The sequence below is a fragment of the Notechis scutatus genome, chromosome 4 (assembly GCF_049901735.1).
Source record: "Notechis scutatus isolate UNSWTSFEM ecotype Mainland chromosome 4, rNotScu1.2, whole genome shotgun sequence".
Taxonomy (NCBI): Eukaryota; Metazoa; Chordata; class Lepidosauria; order Squamata; family Elapidae; genus Notechis; species Notechis scutatus.
In genome coordinates, this window is record NC_142012.1 from 30,845,849 (window position 1) to 30,872,240 (window position 26,392).

Genomic DNA, 26,392 nt, shown 5'->3' on the forward strand with positions numbered 1-26,392 from the left:
CTGGATCATACTATTCAGAATGTTTATCATTGCCTTTATGTTCAGTAGAAGATTATGAAATTTGCAGTTGACACAATACTGGATGGGATAGCTAACACTTTAGAAAATAGACATACAATAATTTCTTGATAGTTTAAAAGAAGTGGATAGAAAATAACAGAATGGCATTTAATATAAAGGCAAATGTATTCAAGCTTGGAACCAAATGAAATGTGTATATTGTAAGTAACACCTTGCTTAGCAATAGTTTATATAAAATTGATCTTGGAACAGTTGATCACAGATTTAATGAAGTCAGCGGTGTTACCTGACTGCTAAAAATGTTTCTGATTGTGCGTTCAATCCTGAGCCACTCAGCCCCCTCCACCTCTCTCCCGCTTGGACAGGGAGGGGGTTGGACTAGATGACCTATAAGGTCCCCTCCAACTCTGATTATCTGTTATCTGTTAAATGATCTCACCTAGTTGTTTCATGTACTGTAGATGTTAAAGAAGAAAGGAGATAGGCTCAAGACCGAAGGCACCGCACATTGCAGGAGGGGAAAGCCACCACAAAGTAGCATCTCCTTCTCCCAGTGCCCAAGGCTGCTCAGAAGTATCATGGCTGAAGGTATTGATGGTCCTGCTGTAAATTAGAATAAAATAATAATTGTCTGTTTGTATTAAGAGGAACATTGGCTATCTCAAAGGACATGATTACTTTCCCCAACCCTCACTATTAATTTTGCACATAACTTTTTATCCTGAGTTTGGAAGGGAAAGTGATAACCACTTCTGAAAGCCAAAAATGTTATAATATTTGGGTAACATTAGTAATGTTGCAATTACAACCAGAAAATAGAAACTTTGTATATTAAAGATTTGGCTTTCTGGAATGTACCAATGGAAGATAATATTTGTCAGTCAGGGTTGAATTGTAGGGTCCTTGGGGCTCTGAGAGCTTGGTTATTTTCTTGCAGATTTTCTTGCAGATTCATAACATACTATAATTTGGCCTCTGGTGCAGTTTAGCTAAAGCTATTATGAATCCAAAGCTGCCCTTCATTCCTTTCCTTTATGACTAGGCCACCAGCTTAATGGGCAAGAGTAAGGCTACCACAGAAGTCAGGTTTGCTTAATTCATCACCTGTATAGTTAAAAATTGATTGAAGATCACTTACAAGATTCATCCTGCACTACAGAAGAATATTACAGAATGACATTTCTCACAGCTGCTCATTTATAACGATATATTTTTTTCTACTGATCCAGGTATGACCTTCAAAATATGAGATACCTCATCATATACTATATCAAACAGATGTCCTGGCTGTTTGGAATTTAAATAAGGCTCTTCATGAAATCATTCTATTTCTTTAAAATTGTTCTTGCAATTTCATATCATCTATCTATCTATCTATCTATCTATCTATCTATCTATCTATCTATCTATCTGTATCCATCTCTGTCATCTATCTATCTCCTATCAACCTTAGTACATGTTGTCTTTAGTGACCGTTCAAAGTTACAATGCACTGAAAGAAATGATTTATGACCATTTTTCATACTTACACCCATTGCAGCATCTCCATGGTCATGTGATCAAAATTCAGAGGCTTGGCAACTGACTCATATTTATGACAGTTGCAGTGTTCCATGTGATTTCCTTTTGCAATCTTCTGTCAAGCAAAGTCAGTGGGGAATTCTTTGAACAAGTGTGTTACCAATTTAACAACTGTGCTGATTCACTTAACTATTTAACTACTGTGACAAGAAAGGTTGTAAAGTGGGGCAAAAATAACAAACATCTCACTTAGCAACAAAAAACTGGGGCTCAGTTGTGGTTGTCAGTCAAAGACTACCTGTATGTTCCCTTAAATAGAACTTATTTCTGAACACACAAGCATGTAACTGCACTATGAAATTGGCTTTCAGAGCCAAATCATGCCACCATTTTACTGACACTGTCTAGTCTTAAATAATTTCCTGTAGACTAGGAAATATAATAAAGGGGACTAATATGTTTATTTCTTTATCACATTTGGACCCTCAGGGGGAAAAAGTCTACAGCTGCGTAGGAATTTAAACAAAATAAGACCATCAATTTAAAATAATAAATCTAAGCAATACATAATAATAAAACTACTTAAAAACCATTCAAAGTCTCTGCATAGGCCTATGTTTCTGGATCCTCCCACTTGCTTTTCCTATGAGTTCATCTAATGGCTGGCAATGGGGATCTTGAATTCTATTTTATTTATTAAATTTCTCACTTAGGTGAGTTGGGTGATTTAAAACAACACAATATATAAATACCTGAATAAAAACAGACATTTAAAACAGAGTTAAGAAAAAGTTAAAAAGTAAAAGTAAAAATCAAAGTTAAAAAAATTCAGAAGGCTAAGAGGTTAAGAGAACAGTGGGAGTGCCTTTAATCCACCAGTTATCACCAGGGTTGCCCCACATTAATTGGAAGAGACAGGTCTTAACACTCTTCCAGAAAACCAGAAGAGTGGGCCTTACTTCTGAGGGTAAGATGTTCTAATGGATGGAAGCAACAACAAAGAAAGACTTTCTCCTAGAACCTACCAGTCAAAATCTCTAAACTGATGGGATAAGCAGCAGGTGTATTTACTCAATTTAGAATCACAACCTAAATGGGCAGTGGGATTTTATGCATGGACATCTGCACAAATATGATGCCCAGTTTCATATTTTCTGACACGTTCCCAGCTTCATATAGTTAGCTTTCTAATTATATACAGTAATGGGAGAGTATATTAAAGAGTGTGCTGACTATTTAATACCTAGGAGTTTTATAAAATAACATGGATCTCAGACTTGTTCTCAGTTCGATTTTTTAGCCTAGTCCTTAAGAAACCAGAGAAATAACATCTGCTCTAACCCTTCACACCCGCCAAATATTTTTTTAAAATCCATTCAATTGCCTCTGCAGTTACATCAGAAAGTCATTTCAAGAAAATCCTTCTGGAATTGAGATTATGTCCTAGCTGAAACTGTAGAACATGTACCGGAAAAAATGTATTTTTTTAATTATAACAGTAAGAACAAGCACTACTTTAAATCAAAGTTCCAAGTAAGATAAACATTACGCATTGCAGCATACTCTTCTCTCGTGTTGACAAGGCAATAACTATACACGAAGCTAAATATTTTGTTGCTTTTTTCACAAATAGGTCATAAATAATTAAACTATACAGCTGATATCATGTATGTTTTATTAATTATCATATAAAATTGTGAATGTTCCTTATTTGTGAACTGTGCGGTGGCCTTTGGGTCTTGTGTGATATCTTTAAACTTGTCTGTCCTTAGTTTTAATCAAAGTCTATTGACTGAATTTTAACTTCAATAAACAAAATTCAATTAAGTTTCACTGTTATATATGATCATTCTCCAACAATATTGCCAGTGGTATTTATGAGGATTGTGTTGACTCCGAATGTGTTGTGGGCTTCTTGGATTGTGACTCTGCAGCGCAGAAACTGATGGATTGCCAGCCTGCAGTTGGGAAGTTAATCCTGAAGGTGTTGGATCTAATGATGTAAGTTCAATACAACTACTTCCTGACTCTAAGAATAGAGAAAGGATCTAAACCTTAACCAAGGGTCCAGTCCTAAAACAAGATGGTAGTTAGGAAGAGTCTAGCCATCATCATCTGTGTAACTCCTTGAGCATTACTAATCAATCAAGGTCAATTTGCTATTTAAGGGCAGCTTTAAGGTTCCCTCTAGATTCTGTTCTGCTGGTTTTAAATTCCTACAGCCTCCAGGCTCCCTGCCCTGTAGACTGATCAGTAGTTTTTGACCTCTGGACTGGATTCAGCAAACTCCTGCAGTTCTGAACTTTTGACTTTCAGCTAATAGCTTGGGTGATTTTTCCCTTTAGCTATTTCCATACACTGGCTTACTATGTTCCTGCCTGCAGGCAAAGAATTCTTTTACTAGTCTCTGCTTAATGTAAACTTTAATTTGCAACCTTCAGTCTGGGTTTTCTCTATTTAAGCACTAAACTGATTGACGGTCCAGTTAATAAATCAATTAGAGCACCACACTAATTAGTCTTGAATACTTATTCTTGTCTATTCACACAGCTCAACTTTACATAGAATTACTAAATATTTACATTTCCTTTTCCAAAAAGCAATGAAACATTCTTTCAGATAACAAATTCATTAGTTAATTTGTTGAAACTTGAGACATTAATTAGTTTAGGGTTAGATTACTGCACATATATGTAGTACATCTTATATTTAAAAAAAAAGAATTTCAGCATATCCTGGAAGAGAGAGTACGGGGAAAACAGGTAATTGACTGGCTACTAGAATATAACAGTCGCAATATGTTATTTCCTTCACAGTTAAATATTCAAAGGGCAAGATTCAAAACACACCCATCCATGCAGATATAGAAACAGAGAGACAGAGTCTTGCCTTGGATACAAAGCCACTGAATCACCTCAGGCCAGTTACTTTCTATTAATCCCAGGAAGAAGATAGGCACTGAAAAACCTTGCCAAGAAAATAACAAGGACTTTTCTATGTAATCTCCGAGAATCGGACATGGAACATTTAGGTCTTGTCGCTTTTAACCTGCCAAAAAACTGGGGAGAGGGAAGGCTGAAAGAATGCAGACACTCCAAATATTGACCATGGGAGCCAAGATCCCACCAAGGACACTGATACAGGTGTCCGACAGAGAAGTGAACTGTTCTCAAAACAAATGGACAATTCATAATTAGACAATGTGACCAAACATTGGTAGGGATTGGTGAGGGTAGGGAGAAGGAGAGCTATTGTTTAACTTTACAAGCATTGCGCGGGAAAAGTCAGAGTTGGTTTTGATTCTTCAGTGCCAAAATGTTGTATCTAATAAAGTTTTGGGATTTAAAAGTTCCTGAGAGTGTCTACTTTTCTTGAGTTCGCTAGTCAAACTGTTGATATTTGTAGTTTCTGAATACTATTCAAGAGTAGCCCCATATAGAGAATAGTGCAGTCATCCAACTAGGAGATCACCAGGGCATGAGTGATTGCATGCAGGGCCTCATGATCCAGGAAATTTACATTTTTTTCTTCTCCTCTTGGTTGATCCACTGTATGAAGATCCTCCTATCGTGACTGCCACTTGCTCTTCGAACAGACGTTGCAAGTCTAAGAGCATCTCTAGTAACTCCATCCAGAATTAAGAATAAGATTGTTTTAAGCTTTTATATATACAGATCTTTGATAAAAAATAATTAAGAAAAAATCATTGTTTTAGATTTGGCATTTGTATCTTTTAACACAGATATATGTACATGCAATATCAATATATCCTTTGGTGTAACATCAAATGATATGTGATCATAAAGCAATTCCATCTCTACATTTCTATCCAGATCCTCTTAACTATGTGACAGATTTGTATTGAGGGGTTACTAAAAAAAACAAGTGGAAAAGGATTTAAACAAATGATATCTACTTATTTTTAAATCTTACCACTATAATTATTTATCTTCTCATAATTTCTGTAAACTCGTTTTTCCTTTTTTGCCCCTGTACAACCAGGTTTGACTTGCTACATCATTGTAAATTACCAGGTTTTTGGCTGCTATGCTATTCTGCATGCCTGGATTTCATGAAGTCCATTCAATTGCATTTGTTTCTGAATGTGTACCTATTTTTTTCACATTTTCAGTCACTGTCCAAAGCCAACTCTATCCTGATGTTCCCCAATTTCCTCCTCTTTGGATTCTCTGCCTCTTTTCCAGCATTCCAGTATATAAATGCGATCTTGTCTCTTGAAGCAGAAAGCAAACTCCTTTTAAAATTAGCGCATAGATGTGTGGTTCAGCTAATTTAGTTACAGGTAGTACTTGTTTAGCTATCCCAATTGGGACCGACAATTGTCATTAAGTAATTGCTAAGTGAAAATTCAACTGTGTCCATGATCTTACTTAAATTTCCTTTGCTGTACAGATCCCCGAAACTTGTAAATGCAAGGATTGGTTGCAAAGTTACTTTTTCATAACTGTAACCACAAATGTTCACTAAACAAGGCAGTCACTAAATGAGGACTACCTCTACTTCAAACTCCCAGAATGGAAGACAACAAAGAAAAAGAGAGATGGAATTAGGCTAACCATTCAGAAACTATCTTTTCAAAGATGAAATAAATTATTTCTTCCAGCTTCAATGAAGTATCTCAGTGCCCAATTTTCACTTTTGTCTCTTCTCGGTTGATCCGCTGTATAACAAACATGAAGTCTGTTATAAAGTCTGAATATTTTTTTTCTTTATATGTTTCACATCGTTGGCAGGTCTGTGTATCTGTATTCTTCAAAAATGAAAGATTGGGGAAAGTACAATAAGCAACATGGTGAAGCAAAGATATATACTTATACATATACACATATATGCATGCATGCATACATACATACATACAATGACACAGATTCCTAATAACAAGATTTCTAATACAGTTAGAGTGGGGGAAAATATCATTTTTCAAAAACTGCAGTATGAGTTCTAAAACCATGTTTGTGAGTGATAGCTCCAAAGGAATATAGGCAGACCTCGACTTACAACCACAATTGAGCCCAAAATTTCTGTTGTTAAGTCAGTGATCCCCAACCTTTTTATGCGCATGCCCGAGGTACCGGCATCAGCTGAAACCGTCCGGCAGTTTTCGGCATCAACTGGGCGCAGCCATCTTTTTGACGAAAAAGATGGTGGCGCCAGCGCTCCGGTGAGCTTTTTTGCAGTAGAAATGGCTTTCTACCTGGAAAAGTTCACCGAGTGTTGGCGCCGCCATCTTTTTGATGAAAAAAGTGCTTCCGGTGAGCTTTCTACCGGAAAAGCTCACCGGAAGCACTTTTTACCAAAAAAGATGGCGGCGCCAGCAATGCAGCGGCCGGTAAGACTTGTTCCTGCGGACCGGTACCAGTCCAGCGGACCGGCGGTTGGGGACCCTGTGTTAAGTGACATAGTTGTTAAGTGAGTTTTGCCCCACTTTATGAGCTTCCTGCAGTTGATAAGTTAGTAACCCGGTTGTTAAGTGAATATGGCTTCCCCATTGACTTTGCTAGTTAGAAGACTGCAAAAGCTGAATGCATGACTTTGGGACACTGCAACAGTCATAAATATGAACCAGTTGCCAAGCATCTGAATTTTGATCACATGATCATGGGGCTGCTCCAAAGGTCGTAACTGAAAAATGGTCGTAAGTTACTTTTTTTAGTTCCATTGTAACTTTGAATAGTCACTAAATGAACTATTGTAAGTTGAAGACTACTTGTACCAGAATATTGAAATTCCACATTAGCAGAGTTCAGTGACTTAAGTTTTTCTTTCTGTTTCACACTACTGAAACAAACAATCCATTTTACAGCTATTAAGTTATTTATTTTTTTAGTTGCTATTTTTGTCCTGTAGCCACTTGCAACTTACAAAGAATTTAAAGCTAAATGTTTATGCTTGCCTAGTTTCTTACAGATTCTTAAATCCCTTTAGACATTCTTCTGCAATTTACTCCTTTATCAATTCAATTCATTCCTGAGATCCTCTTAAAACAAAGTTGGACATTGTCCATGAACTAAATATAGTCTGGAGACCTTTTAGTCAATGTGTTGAGTAGTACAGGAATGTTAGGAGAGGATTATGGGGGAAGGATATTTAACTTAGAATTCACTTCAGTGCAGTTCAACCTATAAAATAGATCAACTTTACAAAAGGAAAAATGTGCTGGACCCCACTCTGTTCTTTGTGAAAAATATTTGTTCTCCCGCTCTGCTCTGCTTTGTTGCATGTGTATCACAGAGGAGAGGAAGCAGAGAATTTGATGGGTATAGTTGTGTTGTGAAGCCATTCTTTCACAGTGCTCCAACTATCAGCTTCCAGACAGAGGGCAGACAGATTTAATCAACGGTCTTTTATCAAGTATGATCTTTAGCTCATAGCAAAAGTCAGGGGGATTATCTTGAACCTCCCTCCCCCTGGTGTTGAAGAGAAAAATGGTTTGTTTAAAAACAAGGGTTGGATCTGGGGATCAAGAATGAGAAGAAAAATAGTGCACCATCCATCTTTGCAGAAACCTCAGAATTAACTGACTAGAGTCCTCTGGCTTCAGCTATTAAATACAGATAATACTCTAGTATTTCATGTACTTTGAAGTGGAATGTATTCATCCAAACTGGACTCATTCCATGTAATGCACCCAAAGTTTTGAATATGTATATTAAACTAGGATATGCAAGTTATATTTTTCAGTTTTTGAACCATGCCAATTTTCAGTGGTTTGTTTACCAGGTTGTTACAGTAAAACTTTCCTAACTCTACTTTTCTTCAAAGAACAATAGAAATATTTATCTTTCCATCTCCAGCCTAAGAAAGACGTAATACTATTAAGAATGCCAAAGGAAAATAATCATTTGGTGGAATAACATCCTGCTCTTATGAATTAAAGTAAAGGCTCTCTGTGGACTTTATTGTTAGCAAGAAAAGGGCCAATCTTATAAAAGGGAACATTCTCAGCTTCCTTGGAAATGGCAGAAAGAGGATCATAACTTTATCTCTGATGTGTAGCATTCAGACATGCCTTCTGAAAAATCTAAATTACACTAAGTATGTCTACAATATAGCGGGTCTTATTGTTTTGTAAACAAAAAACTAGTGTATACAGGGTGATAATTTCCCCCTTGTGGGCGCAAAACCATGTTAACGGCTTACTGACCGGCCTGATCAAAGGCACAGCCAGGCAGCACTATATCCTTTGACCTACTACATTACAGAGACAAGACTAAAGCAAGGAAAGGTGTACATTACAACATGACATTGGAATGTATTTTGATAACCCATCTGGGTGACTTTATTTCTTCTTCCTGCTGGGCTGGCATCTTTGTGATATAGTCAGTGATTTACAAAAAAAAAAAATGGTTTATTTCTTCCTCTGGCTGGGCTATTGGTATCTGTTGATTCTACACCTGTTGCCACTAAAAGTCAATTCAACTTGCTATGTATGTTTTCTTTCAAGAGCGCTTTTAGCATTCCATATATGTGAGTTTGTGGGGGGAAGGAAGTATCTTTTACTGACATAGCTGACAAATGATTTGAGTAATTTTGTAAATGAGGAGGTTTTACAAACTCCTTGTACACCAGTTCAGTGCAATATGTGGACTTACCGTTTCAATGGGTAGTAAATATTTAACAAGTCTGACTATACTATTCACACTATCATAAAATTTTCGATCCCCAAATTTAGATTCATACGACACTACTTCCATCTCAAGTTGAAAGCATTTCATCACTGATTGATTACAATAACTCTAGGGAAAACAAAATAAAAATAAAAATCAATACATTTCTATAAATAAATGTTTCTAGCCTCATTTGCATTCATTTGTATTACACTCCCTTCTTACTTATAGAAGTGGAGAAGTTATGCTTAGTAGAAGAGGGTGTGTGTGTTTGTGTGCGTGTGTGTGTGATAGGAGGGGGCGCTATGTAGTGATTACAATGGTGCACAAAATCTGGAGAGATTGAAGTTCAGTTTTTCACTTATCTTTTAAATCTTCTTAAGTTACAATGTACAATTACATGGAATGGACTTTAACTATAAACATTTATTAATAAAACCAATTCAGTCTGAACATTATATTCTACAGTTATATATGCTTGAAATAAAATATAAAATATCATGATTTGCCATCATCTAATTAATTGTTATTAATTACAATCTGATAAATATGCTACCATAGCTCATAAATTCTCCCATGTGGGAGTTCTAAAGCTTGAATGAAGTTGCTGAAATTATATATATATGTATGTATGTATGTATGTATGTATGTATGTATGGCATTCAGCTTTGTTCGGGTATTTTCCCACGTCATAGTAGTTGTGCTTTTAAAGTTGTAGCGACGTTTCGGCAGAATCTCATCTGCCATCATCAGGCTTCTGTATAGTGATCATCTGTGAGTCAGGCTTTTACAGTGGTAACAGATTTGAATTTGGGGCAGCCTATTGCTGTGCCAGAATGTTTTTTTCTTCATCCTGATTGGTTGAGAGTCTTGGTCTGTGTTTATTGGTCTTGGAGTTTGCTGTGTTCTGCTTGATTGGTGTTTCTAATATCTTCTGTCTGTTTTTTGGCTCTTTTTGTATCTTGATTGGCTGGCAACATTGTGTTACTTTATTGGAGGCCTTTAGTGCAGCTTGGCTCCAGGTAAATGGACAGCTATCATTAGTTAGGAAGCTAGGTTTCATCTGGGTGCCTGGTTGGAGTGTGTTTGAGCTGGAGGTATCAGGGGGGATCTGTTTGTGCCCAGGTGTTTGCCTGGCTTGTGGTGTGGAGATTTTTTTGTTTTGTGAGTGCAGGATTCCAAATGATTGACAGTCTGGTGGAATCATCTCTTCTGTTCATGCTTTCTGGTCTTTTTTCAATCTCTATGGCTTCTCTGATGATTCTGTGGCTGGGGTTTTCTATAGTGGCTAGGGTTTTGATGCCATTGAAGTTGATGCTATGACCTGTGGCTTCCATGTGTTGGACTAGTGAGGAAGTGTGTTCCAGCTATTTGACTGCATTTTTGTGTTCATCCAGGCAGGTACTTATTCTATTGGTCTGTCCAATGTATGTGGCTGGGCATGATGCACAGGGGACTTCGTATATCCCTTGGTTTTCCAGGTCAATTTTATCTTTGGGGTTTCTGAGGATGGCTGCTATTTTTCTGTCTGTTTTGAAGGCAGTCTTGATGTGGTGTCTGTGTAGTATCTTACTAATTTTGTCTGTAGTGCCTCTTATGTAGGGCAGGACAGCTGTTCCATAGGTCTGTTCATCTTCTGGGTCTCTATTATGTCTCAGTGTGTTTTTGTGGATCAAGCCGGTGATTTTGCTTTTGTGGAAGCCGTTGGCTGTCAGTACTTTGGTCAGGGTGCATAGTTCAGTCTTAATGTGTGTCTTGTCTGCCAGGCGTTTGGTTCTAGTAATTAGTGTTTTAGCCACGGAGTTTATCTATGCTGGGTGGTGGTGGGATTGGGCGTTGAGGTAGCGGTTGGTGTGTGTTTTCTTCTGGTATATGGTGTGTCCTAGTGTCCAGCCACATAAACAAAGAGATCCAACACACGATCATACCCAGAGAGAAATCTTCCAGATGCCCCAAACTATACGGCCTCCCAAAAATACACAAAGAAGGCATACCTCTCAGATCCATAGTCAGCTCCAGAGGAGCACCACTACAAAACCTAGCTAAACACTTAGCAAAACAGCTACAGCCCCATGCTGAAACAGCAGCTTCACATGTACAAAACTCATACCACTTCTTGGAATTGATCAAAGATCTACATGTGGAGCAGGAAGATCTGCTTGTAAGCTTCGACGTGGTTTCACTATTCACTCAAGTCCCGATAAAAGAGACCCTGGAAATCATCAAAAATAAATACCAACCAGCTAAACACCTCATGGAACTAACAGAACACTGCTTAACCAACACATATTTCATATACAAAGGACAAAGATACAAACAAATTGAAGGAGCCCCTATGGGATCACCACTGTCACCTGTCATTGCAAACCTGTTCATGGAAGAATTCGAATCCAGAGCCCTGGCCAATGCCATCCACAAACCCAAACTATGGTTAAGATACATCGATGACACATTCGTGATTTGGCCCCATGGAAAAGAAAACCTAAAAAACTTCCTAACACACCTAAACAGTACACACCCCAAAATCAAGTTCACCATGGAAACGGAAACAAACAAACTACCATTCCTAGATGTACTAATCTACAAAAAAACAGATGGCACACTAGGACACACCATATACCAGAAGAAAACACACACCAACCGCTACCTCAATGCCCAATCCCATCACCACCCAGCACAGATAAACTCCGTGGCTAAAACACTAATTACTAGAACCAAACACCTGGCAGACAAGACACACATTAAGACTGAACTATGCACTCTGACCAAAGTACTGACAGCCAACGGCTTCCACAAAAGCAAAATCACCGGCTTGATCCACAAAAACACACTGAGACATAATAGAGACCCAGAAGATGAACAGACCTATGGAACAGCTGTCCTGCCCTACATAAGAGGCACTACAGACAAAATTAGTAAGATACTACACAGACACCACATCAAGACTGCCTTCAAAACAGACAGAAAAATAGCAGCCATTCTCAGAAACCCCAAAGATAAAATTGACCTGGAAAACCAAGGCATATACGAAGTCCCCTGTGCATCATGCCCGGCCACATACATTGGACAGACCAATAGAAGAATAAGTACCCGCCTGGATGAACACAAAAATGCAGTCAAAAAGTTGGAACACACTTCCTCACTAGTTCAACACATGGAAGCCACAGGTCATAGCATCAACTTCAATGGCACCAAAACCCTAGCCACTATAGAAAACCCCAGCCACAGAATCATCAGAGAAGCCATAGAGATTGAAAAAGACCAGAAAGCATGAACAGAAGAGATGATTCCACCAGACTGTCAATCATTTGGAAGCCTGCACTCACAAACAAAAAAATCTCCACACCACAAGCCAGGCAAACACCTGGGCACAAACAGATCCCCCTGATACCTCCAGCTCAAACACACCCCAACCAGGCACCCAGATGAAACCTAGCTTCCTAACTAATGATAGCCGTCCATTTACCTGGAGCCAAGCTGCACTAAAGGCCTCCAATAAAGTAACACAATGTTGCCAGCCAATCAAGATACAAAAAGAGCCAAAAAACAGACAGAAGATATTAGAAACACCAATCAAGCAGAACACAGCAAACTCCAAGACCAATAAACACAGACCAAGACTCTCAACCAATCAGGATGAAGAAAAAACCATTCTGGCACAGCAATAGGCTGCCCCAAATTCAAATCTGAAACCACTGTAAAAGCCTGACTCACAGATGAACACTATACAGAAGCCTGATGATGGCAGATGAGATTCTGCCGAAACGTCGCTACAACTTTAAAAGCACAACTACTATGACGTGGGAAAATACCCGAACAAAGCTGAATGCTATACATGTAAGTACCCGCGAAAACTTAAGAATATATATATGTGTATATGTATATGTATATACTATATATATATAGTTCCAACTAGAGCTATTTCTCTTATAACTGAGATAGACAAAATTGCTTATGAAAATAATCTAAACAGGCTGGCAGATATACACAGAAAAATTAGGACCATAAACCAATCAATACAGTGGTTTCAACAAGTAAGCAACAGGCTCTTGAAAGACACTTCTAGTTAGTAATCTGATTCTCACATCATAGACCAAGTTTCAGAACACTTTCAAAGAATATCTCTTAGATCCCCAACCCCCGGTCAGTGGATCAGCACCAGTCCGGGGCATGCCAGAAACTGGGCTGCGCAAACAACCAAAGCCTCATCCGCAGGATGCAGACAGCACATGAAACCACCACCCCTCTGGTCTGGGGAAAAATTTATCTCCACAGAACCAGTTGGACCTTCCTGCCCAAAAGGTTGGGGCCGCTGTAGAATACTGCTGTATTCCATAAACAGTGAATAATGCTGTATTCCATAAACAGAATACTGCTGTATTCCATAAACAGAATACTGCTGTATTCCATAAACAGTGAAATATGATAAAATACTACTATATCTAGAACTCTCTTTAGCTGTACTAAAAGGTTGGTGAATTGCAGATTTTAAACTGTCTACAATATACAGTATTTTAAGAACTATTCCAGTTTCAGAAAAATAAAACATACTCACAGGGTAATTTAAATCTGCAGTATATAAATAGGCATCGATCTAAGAAAAAAGAAAATTGTTAGGTAATCAGCAGTTTTAAAGCATGTTTTCCCTCAAAACGTGACCTTAAAAATCATTTAAAAATTGCTCTGCATCTTAAGAACATTAAGCATCTAAACATACGATTTGGAAACTGTTGAAATTAAAAGTAAAATCCAATTTTTCCAAACAATGTACATAGGAGAAGGCTAAGGGTTTTCGTTTCAACAAATCTGCCTTACAATACTTGTAGAATCAAAGTTTAAACATGATTTTGGGAAAAGTATTCTTTGGTACATATTTTCAGAATTATAAATGCTTTAAAGTTTAAAATGTCTTGAGAGAATATAATATAGAAAGGTGAAAAAACTAAAATTAGTCATGACAGATGCACTCAAATATTGTCAGGAAATAACCCAAAGGTATTTTTTCAAAGGGCAACTTCCTTTGAAAATGTTTCACTTTTCATCCAAAAAGCTTTTTCAATTCTGACTGAATGGTAGAGAATGGAATAAAAATGTACTTTTGGAAGAACAATGAGTTGGATGACTGATAATCTCCATAGTTAAAATAGTACTAACATATTGGACTTTTGGTTATGCGGACATTTGTATTCATTTCTATTTTAAGTTACCTCAGGGCTGACTTTAATCTTTTCCAAATCCTTTAGCATAGCTTCCAAAACATGGCTTCTGGTGGCTGGTATATATGGTAGATATAAGCTTGTTTGAAACAGAACAGTTAACACAATAAACTATCAGAATACTTCAATGGTATCATAACAAGAGTAAATTTTATTTAAATCATTAACCATAAACACGTATGATCTCTAATACATTGTGAAATTGTATGTTAAATTGTGAAGGAATTAACAAATTGTGAAGGAACCGTTAGGCTAAACTGGCTCTTATTCATAGAGGGATTATTCCAGCCCTAGTATATTCTATATACAATATGCATTCTTCTCAGATTTTTGCTTTCCTCATAATTTGCCCATAATATCATTTCATTTTAAGGAGTGAAGTTGGGTTAGTAATAGTGTACCATTCAACTTCTAAGATGCTTATAATGGGAGGGAGGGTTGGGTGGGAAAAAAGGATATGGGGCAGGATTGGGGTAATCATTCATCTGAACTTCTTGGGAAAAACAGCATCAAGAAAACAGTATACTTTTGCACATATTGCGAACGTGCATTTTATTGCACAGTTTATACATTACAGATATGAGTGTGCAAAGTGATGGATACCCAATAGATAAAAAAAGGCAGCACTTTCCTTGACTCACCTCAGAATAAGGTAAAAAACCAGAAATTTATTTTTCAGATTTTCAGGAAGCTGAAGAACAGATTTCAGCACAGCATCAGAGACCATGATTCCTTTCTGAAATATTTCTTGCCCCATACTGGGTGAGACTGGGTGAGACTGGATGAGAAGCAGTGATGAATACAATCCTTATCCTATATATTGCATGTGTTTAAAAAATATTACAAATTTAAACATATGAAACAAAACAAATATCACTTTTATCACTTTATTACTATAATTCTAATTAATTACTCACTCCTGGCATTGGCCTCTCATTTAGTAAGAACCCTCCTGATGCAGATATTTCAATTTCCAAAACTCTCAGCCAGCATTCTCTTAAATTTTCTGGGAACTGAAGTCCACATATCTGGAAGTCACCTTGGTTTGGAAGGCTACACTTAAGTGTACCTGAAAATTAAATAATAATATGCAAAATTTCAGAAAGTCTGAAAAGGAATTAATATTTTTCACAAAGATGCTGGAAAAGTAAATTCTTCTACTGATAGTATGGAAACATATTATATAAGGATAATGAATTAACATTAGAATCCATTCATCAGAAAAACGTTGAGAGTGTAGTTTGGTATTATGTACTTTGTAAAAGGGATTGATTTCTTAAATGTTTGTATGCAGCAGCCTAATAAAGGTGGGATACAGATTAACTAATTAATTAATTAATTAAGTGGAATAATAATAATCATTGTCATCCAATTAAAAATAAAAATGGGGATTTTCCAATTTTATTTTACATTCTTAAGCGTGGAGTTTTTTCATTAACTTTATTTCAAATACAACCTTATGTGAGTTTCAAATAGGTCTTTATTAGTATCTTTAATTGAGATTAATTAGGTTTCCACTTAATTGATAGATCAAGATATGGGAAGAAATAAGAACAGTCTATTCTCTTGAACAAGCAGACAAATTATGAATGATGATTACATTCCAACAGAGGAATGGGATGTTTTTTGTTCTTCTGATATTGCAATTAAGGCCACATTGGGACCTGGCATGCATTAATGAAATAAGGTTAGATGAGGAGTTGCAGCATTTGTGATGATTCAAGGTGTCAGGTTTTTCAATGGTTTCAACTTCATGAAAAGGGAGGAAAATAGTTATAACTATAGGAAACAATGTGTAGTAAAAAAAAATAGTGTACCTATGGTTAGGATCTCTGTACCAGGAGCTACAGACTATGAATGCTTCTGCATTAAGTTGAGCAACAGGATTTATTTATTTATTTATCTATCTATCTATCGTATGGCACGTGTTAGCCAGGAATCACCGAGGCAGCTGGCTGCCTCTCTGAAAGGAATTTTTTCAGGTGGTGTTATTTTTACCTATGGGACGCCTGAATGCCAATAGGCATTCGGGTGAGGTTTCTTTCTTGTCCCTCTGTTTATTCGCTCACGGGAATTGAACCACTGAGTTGCCGACCTCAGCGGTACGCAAGCCCAGTGTTTTTACCACATGAGCCACCGCAACCCCCTGAGCAATAGGAATTAACAGCACATTGGGTGTTCTGCTTGAGGATGAATTTCTCCTGAAGCTCCTACCTAGACCAATTTACTTCACATACTTGTGCTCAGAGGCATCTATTTCCAGAACTTCAGGATCTTATAGGTTTCTATGACAACCGTGGTCTTGTCTAAATATCTACCCCCAGACAATCAGATGGAAACACTCCTGTTCTTTCCTTTAGAAATTGAAGTGTGATCTAAATACGGAAGACTTTATATTGACTCTTTTATCATTGCCAGACCATTTCCTAATATAGATGGGAATAGTGGTGACACACTGCCTCCATCATTTTTCCCATCTACTGTATATGATAGGCATTTCCACCAAGCACCATATTGTTAACAAAATCACTGAAATTCATTGTAATCTTGACTTCATGGGATTCTAAGATAAATTTTGCAATATATTTTTAATATAATTCTTTTTCAGAATTTTAATTACAAAATAATAAAACTAAACTGAGAGAAAGAAAATAGAATGGAAAGAAGGAATAAAGGGTTCAGAAAAAAAGAAATAAATAAGAGAAAACAAAGAATATCATAAAGCGAGAAAGAGAATTATATAAATAAATGATTTCCAACCTTCATCATACCAAGTACCACAATTTAATAGCTCTTCATCCCGTATAAGGTTAAAAAAGTAAATTTTCATCCTATATCCCATCCCTTGTCTATAGGCAAATCCATAACGTCAACTTTTTAATCCCAGTGTCAGCAAATGTCCATTAAAATATGTTGCTAAGTGAGACAGTTGTTAAGTGAATTTTGCCTGATTTTATGACATTTCTTACCATAGTAAAGTGAATCACTGCAGTTGTTAAGTTAGTAACATTGATTTTGTTTGCCAGAAGGTCACAAAAGGTGATCACATGACCCCAGGATATTACAATCATCATGAGTCTCTTACCAAGTATCTGAATTTTGATCACATGACCATAGGGATGCTGCATTGGTCGTAAGTGTGAAAAACAATCATAAGTCACTTTTTCAGTGCTGTTGTAACTTCGAACAGTCACTAAATGAACTGTTGTAAGTTGAGGACCACTTGTAAATGATTTTAAAATACTGTAAACGCCCCGCATATACAAACTTTACAAACACAAATTACCATATTACATACAATCTTAGGGCTATTTGTTCTAAGTCATATAAATTATTACCTGTTCTGACCTAAACCTTGTTCCAAGGAAACCAACACGAAACAGAGGTAACAGCAAACCTTTTAATGATTCTTTACGAATTCCGTTCCTTCACAGTTAAAAGGCTGTTTCAAAGTAATTGTCTCTGATAAGAACGAGCCTTGCCAAAGTTGTGCAAGGCTGCCAAGAACACAAGATAAAGTTACTAAGAAATATTTCAAACACAAAGAGTCTCCAAACACCAACCAAGATATTCCGAACGTCCACCAGGCTTGAGTGCAAAAACTTCTCTGCTTTCTGCAAAGAACTCCAGTTTCTCAGCTAGCTTTTATCTCTTAAGGGAGGGGCCATTACCTTGCAGCCTTACTCCCGAATCGTCCGTGCTGCTGCAGCTGCTCTTTCCTTCGAGCAGCCCTGCGCACTGGGCACCGGCTGCTCTCTTCCATCACTGCTGCCAGCCTCCACAATCTCCGAAGGCAGCATTCCACTCCCTGATGGTCCTGGCCCCATCCCTGCATCACACACAGGCCCCTCATCTGAGTCCTCGCTCTCCAAGACCTCAGCCAACCACACCTGCTGCCAGCGAACCACAACACAAAGGACCCAGAAAACTAATTCTATGATGAACAGTTAAAATATCTGAGTATGTTAAATATACAGAAAAATAACTAAATATGTTAAATATATGATGATAAATTATTTTCAGTATTTTGTTAGAAATCATGGCTGCCAATAGGTAGCAGGAAGCAGAAGGGATTTCTATTTGCAAGAGTTTGTTTTAGGATTATCTGTATTTACATGACCAAAGAGGTATTTAAAAAAAATGCCTACAGTTGGTGTTTGATTTTGTTGGACAGATAGTACAGGTAGTTTCCTTTGTGAGGACTTTTTCATCACTGTCATAATTGTGAACTGTCGCTAAACGAGGCAGTCATTAAACTTATAAATATTCAAGCAAAGTTATGATGGCACTGAATGAATGGTGATTATGACTAGTCCTCAGAATTTGGGCCATCCAGCACACCCATGGTCACATGATCGAAATCCGAGCACTTGGCAACTGATTCACTCTTATGACCAGTTTCAATGCTTTACTATCACGTTTGCCATTTGCAAACTCCCCTGCCAGCAGCCTTGCCATGCTTCCCTTCCACTCTCCCTGTCCCTTCCTTACACCTCCACGTGTTCTTTGTGGCCCTCACACACTCACCCCCGCACCCTTGCCACACCTCTCTTGCCCTTATCCCCACATGACAGCAGCCACTATTTGCCAACCTGCTTGCAAGCCACCCAGATTTTTCAACTTCCTGTCAGCGCTCCCGCTGACATGGTTGTGGATAGTCAGCAGGAAGTTGCCTCACCTAAAGACCACAGGATTTTTTTAAATAATGACAACCCGAACTGCAGGGATTGCCATTGCTAAGCAATGCAGTTATGTTTTATGACTGCATCACTTAGAAATGGAAACTTCAGTCCCAATTGCCATTGTTGATATGTGGGATCAAAATAGCTGTTTGGGATCAGCGCTCTCTGCTGACAATAACTTAATAACAACACATTAAGTTCAAATGACCTTATACCCAAGTTGCAAGTCTAAGCACACTTATGTGGGAATAATTTCTATCAAAAAGAGACTTTCTCTTTATAAAATGTCTGTTAATCCTGCCAACTTTTTGATTATTTAAAGATAATAAAGCATTTTAAAACAAAAGGAGGAACAAAACCTAAAATTTGTTACAGATCCTCATTTTCTCACATGAGGCAGTTAGATTAATTTAATCCTAATGGGTATTTCTTTGTGAAAAACAAAGCTTTTTGTGTATGTTAAATAAATCCTTTATTTTCCAGAGAACTATTGTCTAAATTACCTCTCGTGCATTATATTAAGATTCATAAGGAATATATTTGAGACAAAAGAAGCCATAAGGGACATCTGGTGTCATTTCATGAAACCCTTTTTGATTGCTAAAAAAACAGCTTCTGTAATTTATTTCTATTGTTTTGTTTTTATACTGCTAATAAACATAACAATTGTTGCCTCTGTCTGATAAACACTTTAAAAAATACTACTGGCCTGCTTTTAGCACATAAAATAAAGCAGAAATTCAATTCACATTTTGTGGTTAACATACACCAAGAAATTTGTGAAAATCGGCAGAAATATTTGAGAGTCTATCACTTGTCAGGAGGAAATAGATATATTTAAATCATCATCTATCCTGACAGCTTATTACCAGCAAGTAATAAGCTCATGTGCCATTACAAGCCATTGTGCTGTATTTGACGTTACAAAAGATTCAGCTACATTTTCAATGACAGCAGAGTGACTGCTTAAAGGTGGTGATTTATAATGACTATAATAGCAAAAACCTCCACTTGAATAGCTCGTTACTCGCAGTGCAAAAGCTAGGAAATACTAATAACAAAGAGCTGCTTTTGACCAAGGCAGTATTATAACAATCCCTAAGGTCCTTTCCTTTTTTAACTTAATTCTATACAATTATCTCGACACACAGAGAGTCACGCTGCCTATAATAATGTCCGATCAGAAATTCTTAAAGCGAATCCAGAAGAAATAATTTATTTTTGAACAAAATGTTCTACTAGACCATGCTATAAATGTTATTTAATATAAGTTAACTAAAAATGAGGTCATCTTGGTTTGTTATTTTTTAGATTTCTCAACGTACATATTTGTTTTAACACTGGGGTTTTTTGGTTTTGGATTAATTTTTCTTTTTTCTTTTAATCTTGTATCTGGTTATTTTTCCTTTCTCTTTATATAAGAGCATTTTTTTAAAATACAAGAGAAATTGTTTAAATTTACCTGCATTAACTATTATCAAAAAATTGAAAAGAAGATTCAAAGGACTGCAAATGTTGCTCCATATTAATTTTGCACGTGTGCATGCTAACCTGGTTTGATTCAATAGGCCCACCCTTTAGAACAGGTTTTCTCAACCTTGGCAATTTGAACTCCCAGAATTCCCAAATTGTGTGTGTGTGTGTGTGTGTGTGTGTGTGCGTGTGTGTGTGTGTGTAAACAGTTGCTAAAATGGTATCATTATTAGAGATAACATGAAGTGTTTTATATTTCATCACCGTCTTCAAAGGAATAATGTTACAGTGAGCAATGTGTCACCTAGTGAACTAATACCAGAATTATTCAAATGGGTGAACCTGGCACAACTCTTTCTACGGCTCAGAAGGTAAATACATCAAGGTAGGCTTTCACAGACAACATCAGTCCAAGGATGATAAACTTCTCACCAAGAGGCCTTCTGATGTTTCACTAGCATCTTGTGGCTTGCATCTTTAGAGTTGAAGGTAATCTGTTCTGTGCCATACTTCTTGGAAGTTCAGAGGCAGCTGAGCATAAACCGAACCTGCACCTCGCTTATGAACAATCTGGACCTATTTCCTCTTTCTTGACCTGTGAATTGTAGCTCTGAAGATGCTGTACTCCTTGTCCATCCACATTTCAAGCTTGTTTGAGACCTAGAAACTTGAATCTTCTCAAATTTGCTCACAACCCCCTTGCCATGGCTTCAATCCACGGTTTGATGATAAACTGATTTAAAACAAATGATATGAACCCTAAAATAGTATTACTTTTGGTTAATAAAAATGATCCCTTTACTAATTTTATCAGAACCTCTGAAAAGCATAAAACTATTCAGCTGCATAGAACTGTTGGCCTCTTTATTTTGTAAAATAATGACATTTGTTTTTTAATAGTTTTATTTAAACATGAAATCCAATTATATTCCATTTATTCCCAACAGAGGTTCAGAGTAGTGACAATAAAACTTTATTCTAAAGCAAACAAATATAAAATACAAATCAACTGCATAGAAATACAAAATATGGTAATTAAAAATATTTAAATATTAAAACACACATTGATTTTAAAAAGCAGACATCCGAAGATCTAAATATTCTAAAATGTAATCTCTTTAGGAATCCTGCATTTAAAAAATATTTTTAAAACTATTTTTGTAAACTGATATTTGATCTTATTCTATAATCTCAGTACTATCTCTGATCAGCACTTGGGCATGGAATGGTACATCCATTATATATTTTGTGGGAGCACAGAATTTCTTTCTTTATCTGAAACAAAACTGTATTATTTCCATCAGGTAAAAGGAAAAAAGAAAGGGAAAAAAAACAAGCTAAACAATTTAAGAGATCCCATTGTAGACTTTCATCCTTTTCAGCCCAGCAATAAATGGTAACACTGAATTATGTAACAAGATATCTGCACAATAGGCAGTTTTCCAATGCAGAAGTTTGGCTTTTTCTATCTTTCTATCCATATCATAATGGAACTCTAAAAATTTAATGTACTGTACATTTTAAATTCCTCCAGTCTCCTATTGGACTATCATCAAATACAATCTGAAAAGAAAGCAGCATGAAACTTTGTTTATATCAAATTTTCCCTTGAGTTTGTGAAATTTTTTGAAGAGTCAGCTAAATGGAAAATATTTATGCTTCACTTCAATACTTAAATTCCTTGGGGATTCAATTAGATTAAAATGCACTTATTACAAATATAACTAACCTATTAACTGGGAAGGGTCAAAAGGTATTGTTATGTCTTCACAATAATAGAAAAATGTATAATATTAAACAAGTACAGTACCAACATTACGGCTATGAAATTTTGTTAATGCATTCATACATTTTTGCACAACCCTATACTTCCACATAACAATAATTCCAATCTCTTTTCAGCACTTTTACTCTTTATAGTAGGATATTTTTTCCTTCCAAATAATTAACTGAAATATCTATTGAAAAGTAAGAAGTGGACAAGAGTTTGGAAGGGCTGAAGAATCTCAAGCATAAATAATTTTGAAGGTTAGCCAATTTGAGAGAGGTGAGTTCAGAATGCAGACCTAGTTAAATTTAATGTTTCAACAGGATTTCCTTTCCTTTCCTTATCCAGCTATCACTTCTCCTGAATAATCTCTGCTCAGTTTTTCTCTGTTTCTATTTTTTCTTATCATTCCAATGAAGCTAATTTTTCCTCTATTAATCCTATTTTTCCTTTCTGTGTATTTGTCTGGGTGCAAGTGATTTGTGCATATGTGTGAGATAGTGCTTGATGCACAGAGAGAAGAAATCATTTAAAGATAGTCCTCAACTTCCAACCACCACTGAGCCCAAAATTTATGTTGCTAAGTGAGAAACTTGTTAAGTGAGTTTTGCCCCACTTTACGACTTTTCTTGCCAAATGTATTAAGTGAATAACTGCATTTATTAAATTAGTAACATGGTTGTTTAGTGAATCTGGCTTCCCCATTGACTTTGCTTTTCAGAAGGTTGTAAAAGGTGATCATATTGGACACTGCAAACATCACAAATGTGAGTCAGTGGTCAAATATCTGTATGTAAATCACATGACCATGGGGATGCTGTAAAGGTCATAAGTGTGAAAAATGGTTCTAGGCCACTTTTTTCAGTGCTATTGTAACTTTGAACAGTCACTATGCAAACGGTTGTAAATTGAGGACTATGTGGTCTCCTATTATAATTACTATTAATATTTTGCCCAGTCCTTTTTGAAGCAGTCTTTAACAAGTGGAGGTTCACACATATGTGTATTCATGTGTGACATATATAAACATTTTATTGGGTGGCTAATTTCAAGGATAGGATTGAGAATATTGTGTAGAAAGTTAGCACTCACCTCTCTCCTAAAAGAATGAAATATATTCTAGGAAATATTAAAAGGGCAGAATATTATATTTCCCTGTATGAGAAAAGAAGAAACATGTTTTTAGAGACAAAGCATCTCCCTGCATCTCCCTGCCCCCCACTTCAGCTCCAGGGTGATGGATTAAGACATGGCTCTCAGGACTAGCCCCCTACCCATTTAACAGCAGGGCTCCCTGCATTGAGAAATCCCTGGGGCATCACATCAGCCCACAGTTCAACCAAACTTATTTCAGACAAACTAGGATTTGCACATGGTTCCCTACAGCAGCCAATAGGATATCTGCCCTTGCTACCAGAACGAGAAGCTCAAAGGCCCAAGAGTGAGTGAGTGAGTGAGTGAGTGAGTGAATGAGAGAGTGAGAGAGAGAAAGAGAAAGAGAGAGAGAGAGAGAGAGAGAGAGTCTTACCCAGCACTTCAAACCCGTGTGGTCCTGTCCACCATTAAACCATCCTTCCAGGCACTCTCCATGTTATCAGTGTCTTTCTTCCCACTTGGAACTGAACCCAAATGGACATTTCTTCCAACAACTCTATCTACCTACCTACCTACCTACCTACCTATCATCTATCTATCTATCTACAGGAAACTTTTAAATTCAGGGTCATTTTCCTTTTAGGATAGAATAGAATATGTATAGATTTATATATTATATTAACCACCTGACTGTGTCCACTATATTTATATATATGTCCCAGGATAATGTTGTAGGATCCAGTCTGGGTTGGTCACCGGGAGAAGAAGTTTTGTCCTCTGAGCTTTCAGAGTCATGCTGGAGCCCATCCACAGGGAACTTCTCGGTATGCTTTTTGGGCTGTTCTTTGTATGGTGCCTGTCAGCTTTTAAGATGTAGATTGAGGAGTTGATGGCTGACTAGTAAGTTTCTTTGTGCTGCTGAGCCCTTACATCCTAAGTACTTAATAAGTTGGAGGTAAATCAGCGCTCCTGTTGATTGAAGTTTTGAACCTTCAAAACGAAGGTTCCCAGGCTTGAATCACTTCCCTGGCTGTTTTTGTGCCAGCTGATCCAACAACCTCATTTAGAATGAAAGACCCAAGTATTTATTGTCTCCTGGTCTACTTTTTAACTGGGGAAGCTTAACTAAATTTAGTAGTGCCCTCTTCAAACTTAAATGTCAAAGAAATCTCTACTTATGCAAAAAGTAACCACCGTAACACTGGAGGAAGTAAAATGGCTGACTTCAACAATGCTAGATGAGAAATTCTGAGAGTTGAAATCCACACAGATTAAGTTGTCAAAGTTGAGAAACACTTAGCTAAGGACATAGAACTTGGGAAGTATCTGCAGGGCCTTTTCTACAATGGTGCCACTGGCTGCTAATCTCCAAGAGGACACTCAAAGTTCATGTGTTAATCTTTTCCTGAGTTATTTCTATTGGGACAGAATTAAAATATAATAATCTATTGCATAATTATTGCTTCAAACATTCCTTATAAGAGATCAAAGATAATACACACTGTAACATTCCATATCTATGGAATTAAACTCTAAATTTTAAATATATATTTTTACAACTGTAATTTACCTAATCACATTTTATGGCTAGGAAAAATATTCTTAAGCCTGAATTTTGAATTCATCATCTGCTTGGTTCTTACTATACAACAGCTGCCACTAAGCACCACATATTTGCTCCAAGTAAACCATCCAGTGTTATTAAATATCTGTGAGTTGCAATTTGACTTAAAACATTAAAAGCCAGCTGTTTAATTAGGAAAACCAAGCAGGGATATCTGGTCAGCAGTAACCCAATTCCAACTTACTGAGTTTTACTAAAGGAGTTGGTTTTTTTTCTTTTTTTCTTTTTTTCTTTTTTTTAAAGCGTAACTTACTTTTCAAAGTCACTCGATCTGGCGGAAACTTTACCATTGGAAACAGGGAATGCCAAAATCAGCAGAAATAGAGGGCGGGGAGGGGGAACGACTCCAGAAGAGGAAATCTCCGCACACAGCCGCCCTAATGAGAAAGAAGCATAGTGTATTTATGATAATTTAGAAACGTTGGCAAGCCTTGAGCGGAAAAGAGGGCAGGGGAAGAGAGAAAATGAAAAAGGGGCGACGGACGTTCAATTAGAGGAGAGGATTGCAGGGCGGCTTGATTTTTAACAGCAAAGGCTTGGCAACGCCAATCCACTAGAGTGACTGTCAGCTACATTGAAGGGAGGCGACAATATCTCCCATGGGATCCTGCTTCTTTCTATGGGCAGTGAAACTACTCGTCTTCCTGCTTCCTCTTCCCGCCAGTAAAGGGGCCCAGAAGAAGAAAGCCAGCAGCGCAATTGCAGCGTCGCTGCCAATATATCGTGGGTCTCTCCAACCTTGGCCACTTGAAGCCTGGGGGACGTCCTCCAGGCTTCAAGTGGCCAAGGTTGGAGACCCCTGGCCTGACCCTCACCAGCCATGCCGTCCACCCTACTCCTTTCGCCGGTCTTAGCCCGCTTCACCAAGCGGGCGGCGCGCCAGAAGGTTGGGGGGGCGGGGGGAGGAGATACCTGCCAAGCAGCAAAGCACGCAGCCACCTCGGCGTCTAGCGGCGAGTCCACAGCCTGCGCTCCCGGCCGAGACTGGGCATTTAAAAAAAAAAAAAAAAGGAAGGAAGGAAGGAAAGGCAGGGAGGAGACGACCGGACCCAGCCCATTTGAGCCGCCGGCTCGCACGCAAGCGAGTGGGGAAAGGCGTTGTGAGGAGAGATCCGAAGCGCGGAGAATTGGGAGGTGCCACGTGCCGCCGCATCATCAATCGCCCCAAGTTTCCACAGAATAATATAATAATAATAATAATAGTAATAGTAATAATAGTAATGTTGCTTCGGGTATTTTACACAACGCGCCAAAAACTTTCGCCATGCCTTCGTTACATGCCGCCGTCCACCCCCCCTTTGGGGAAATATTTCCTCGGTTGAAGAGCGCAATTGCTGCAAGGCCATTGCAAAAAGGCTGCTCCG

General features: G+C 37.5%; 2 protein-coding genes across 7 annotated transcripts in view; one reads left to right on the top strand and one right to left on the bottom strand.

Moving 5' to 3' along the window:
- The window catches only part of INPP4B (inositol polyphosphate-4-phosphatase type II B), a 197,363-nt gene extending 196,749 nt beyond the window's left edge, over positions 1–614 (top strand). The window contains exon 25 of the mRNA XM_087963100.1: positions 483–614. Within this exon, the coding sequence (XP_087819226.1) occupies positions 483–489 (7 nt within the window). The 3' untranslated portion in view covers positions 490–614. The remainder of the gene's footprint in view (positions 1–482) is intronic.
- IL15 (interleukin 15) lies at positions 1–26,135 on the bottom strand. Of its 6 annotated transcripts, XM_087963107.1 has the most exons (9): positions 25,941–26,105; positions 25,282–25,405; positions 23,402–23,464; positions 15,304–15,455; positions 15,028–15,164; positions 14,378–14,465; positions 13,726–13,764; positions 9,156–9,299; positions 4,057–6,313 (listed from the first exon to the last, which is right to left on the bottom strand). In XM_087963107.1, the coding sequence occupies exons 4-9, from the start codon at positions 15,310–15,312 to the stop codon at positions 6,182–6,184; spliced, it is 549 nt and encodes a 182-aa protein (XP_087819233.1). In that variant the 5' UTR covers positions 15,313–15,455; positions 23,402–23,464; positions 25,282–25,405; positions 25,941–26,105; the 3' UTR covers positions 4,057–6,181. The 6 variants fall into 6 exon arrangements, with proteins under 6 accessions (XP_087819230.1, XP_087819233.1, XP_026524596.1 ...); XM_087963104.1 differs by lacking the exons at positions 4,057–6,313; positions 23,402–23,464 and adding an exon at positions 1–624 and having other exon boundaries at positions 25,941–26,113; XM_026668811.2 differs by lacking the exon at positions 23,402–23,464 and having other exon boundaries at positions 25,941–26,135.
- Positions 26,136–26,392: the final 257 nt, after the last annotated feature.